General features: G+C 32.6%; 1 protein-coding gene across 1 annotated transcript in view; it reads left to right on the top strand.

The window, feature by feature from the left end:
• LOC113821921 (death-associated protein kinase 1) overlaps positions 1-2,500 on the top strand; it is a gene marked incomplete in the record, with an annotated part of 97,685 nt that overhangs the window by 1,681 nt on the left and 93,504 nt on the right. The window contains 1 exon segment of the mRNA XM_070123401.1: positions 2,154-2,378. Coding sequence (XP_069979502.1) covers positions 2,154-2,378 — 225 coding nt within the window.

The raw sequence follows: 2,500 nt of genomic DNA, 5'->3' as shown, positions 1-2,500 counted from the left end.
TTTTTCCCAAGAAATTGTTTATATTTTTTCCAAGAATATTGATTTTTAGAGGAGGATTTATTTGGGGCCCGAAATCCTTCACACAAAATGTGTCTCTCAGCATATACTATTTAGTTCAGTGCCGAATAATGAAAAAATAGAAAAGAAGTTAAACATCTTTAAATTTTCAAATGATAGGCTTATTTGCTATTTTCAATAATTCTCATAAATCTATTGATATATTTAGTAGACCACTCAATGAATTGAATGTAAAATCCATTTTGTTACTTTATATTGATGTAGGAGAGCAATTTTTATAATCTGTTTGGAAAAAAGGCAATTGTTGAGGCACAGTATTCATCTTGTAATCCTATTTTATGGGCCCTGTTTGTTCCTGCAAGCCCTTGTTCTTTGTTCACCATTTGAAATGGCTAATGTTGTTGAAAATGTTCAACTAGCCTAGAAATAAATTTAATGTTTAGATTATTCCTTGGTCAAATAATGTTTAGATATATCTTGTCCAAATAATGTTTCATGGCTTAGGTGCATGGTTGCAATACTGGTATCAGTTTTTTAAGTTCTTGCCAGTAATTCTTTAGGTATTTTTATTATTTAGGTATTATTAGCAAAAATTGGTGTTAAGCAGATATAGTATTTAGAGCCTAAGTTTCAGTAATCTGTGATATCTCAACTAAAGTTGTATATCTCAACCAAAGTTGTTCAATATAATACCCACAAAGGCAAAGTTTATTTATATAGTTTCCAGTAATACTAGTATCTTGTAGAATGACTATGTACTAATAGTTTTATGATCTATTTCATTAATATTATTTATATATGAAACAGGTAAGCATGGGTAGGATTTGAATGGTAACTGCATGCTTAGTATGTGTAGTTGGGCAACAAGAAAGGCCATTCTTACTTTGTTCTATGTTTAAGTCTACTGGATGGACTATGTTAATTGCTCTGGCTTGGAAAAAGTTTATGAATTATTTCTGATTATTTTCATTGCAATGTTACCACATTGCTGCATATTATAATTGCAATAGACTATTCAGTATGTAGGAAAAAAGGAAAAATTTTTTTTTTGCTTATTTCATTTACAACTTTTATGTGATTTCTGTTAATTTTTAGACACTTCTACAATGTCCCAGGGTAGCAAATTCAGTAAATATTAGAAGTTATGCACATTAGTCAGAAATTACTCAAACTCAGGAGTAACTTCAGACATGCCATGTCCAATGTGATTTAAATTTATTGACTGTATTTTACACATAGATGGCTCCACAAGTACTTAATCACTAAGGAGTGAACTACTACTCCTACCAGTCTCACCTATTTGTCCTTTTCCAAAAGTTTTTGATTTTTAAAAATTATGTTGGAAATTAGGTATTGCTGACATTGATGAGTTTAATAATACTAATGCTGATGCTGATTTGATGTTGATGTTGATGTTGATGTTGATGTTGATGTTGATGTAGATATTGATGTTGATGTTGATGTTGATGTTGATATTGATACTGCTACATTTAATATTTATGGTGTGGATGGACTAACCTGAGGTAAATTGAAGACAATATTTTTGCAGAGGAAGAAAAGTATTACGGAAAGCATGGCTCACAACCTAATTCCACCTGGTGCTCTCTAGTTTCACTTGTGTTTTACCTGAAGTGAAAAAAATATTTGCCAGGGGTTGTTGGCGGCAGCCAACTTAAAGGAAAAAAGAAATTGCGACATGGAGCTGGGAACTGCAAGGCCCCACCCAATGAATATTCATATATACAGACATGCATATACATAGAAATGAATGCATATCTATCAATCAGATATGTATACATTCATCTTTCTGTCTATCTGGTAGATATGTATGTTTAGACTGATAGATATGAATACTTTTCTGTGTATATGCATGTCAGCATAATGAATATTCATTGGGTAGGACCTATCACAATTTTAATAAATCGGCTGTTAGTCTTTGGCAAGTAAAGAATTACAGGTGCTGTTGCAGTTGGTGTTGATGGTAATGAGAATGGTAATGGAGATGATAATGATGTTGGTGACATGATGTGATTGTGTTGATAGTGACAATGATGAATGGAAGGGCTTATGTGAAAATGATATTAATTGTTTATTATTAGATAAACAGCTGATTGCAGTATCATGTTGTCTTTCAGTGGACAATTTGCAGTAGTTAGACGATGCATAGAGAAGGAAACACGCACGGAATATGCAGCAAAATATATTAGAAAACGTCGAGTGGCAAACTCAAGACGAGGTCTACCACTTGAGTCCATTGCACGGGAAGTGAGGGTATTGCAGAAGCTGCACAACCACCAGAATATTATTTCCTTGTATCGTGTTTTTGACAATGGGCAACATGTCATACTGGTTCTGGAACTGTAAGTATAATATGTTTTAGTGAAGCTTGTTTTTTATTGTAGTCATTTAACTATTTCTGAAGTCCTTGGGCATAGCCTGTCTTCATTTTTTTCACTATCAAAATGTGATGAATATTGTAATT

This window comes from Penaeus vannamei, chromosome 1 (assembly GCF_042767895.1).
Source record: "Penaeus vannamei isolate JL-2024 chromosome 1, ASM4276789v1, whole genome shotgun sequence".
Taxonomy (NCBI): Eukaryota; Metazoa; Arthropoda; class Malacostraca; order Decapoda; family Penaeidae; genus Penaeus; species Penaeus vannamei.
This window is presented reverse-complemented; position numbering and strand designations above follow the sequence as displayed.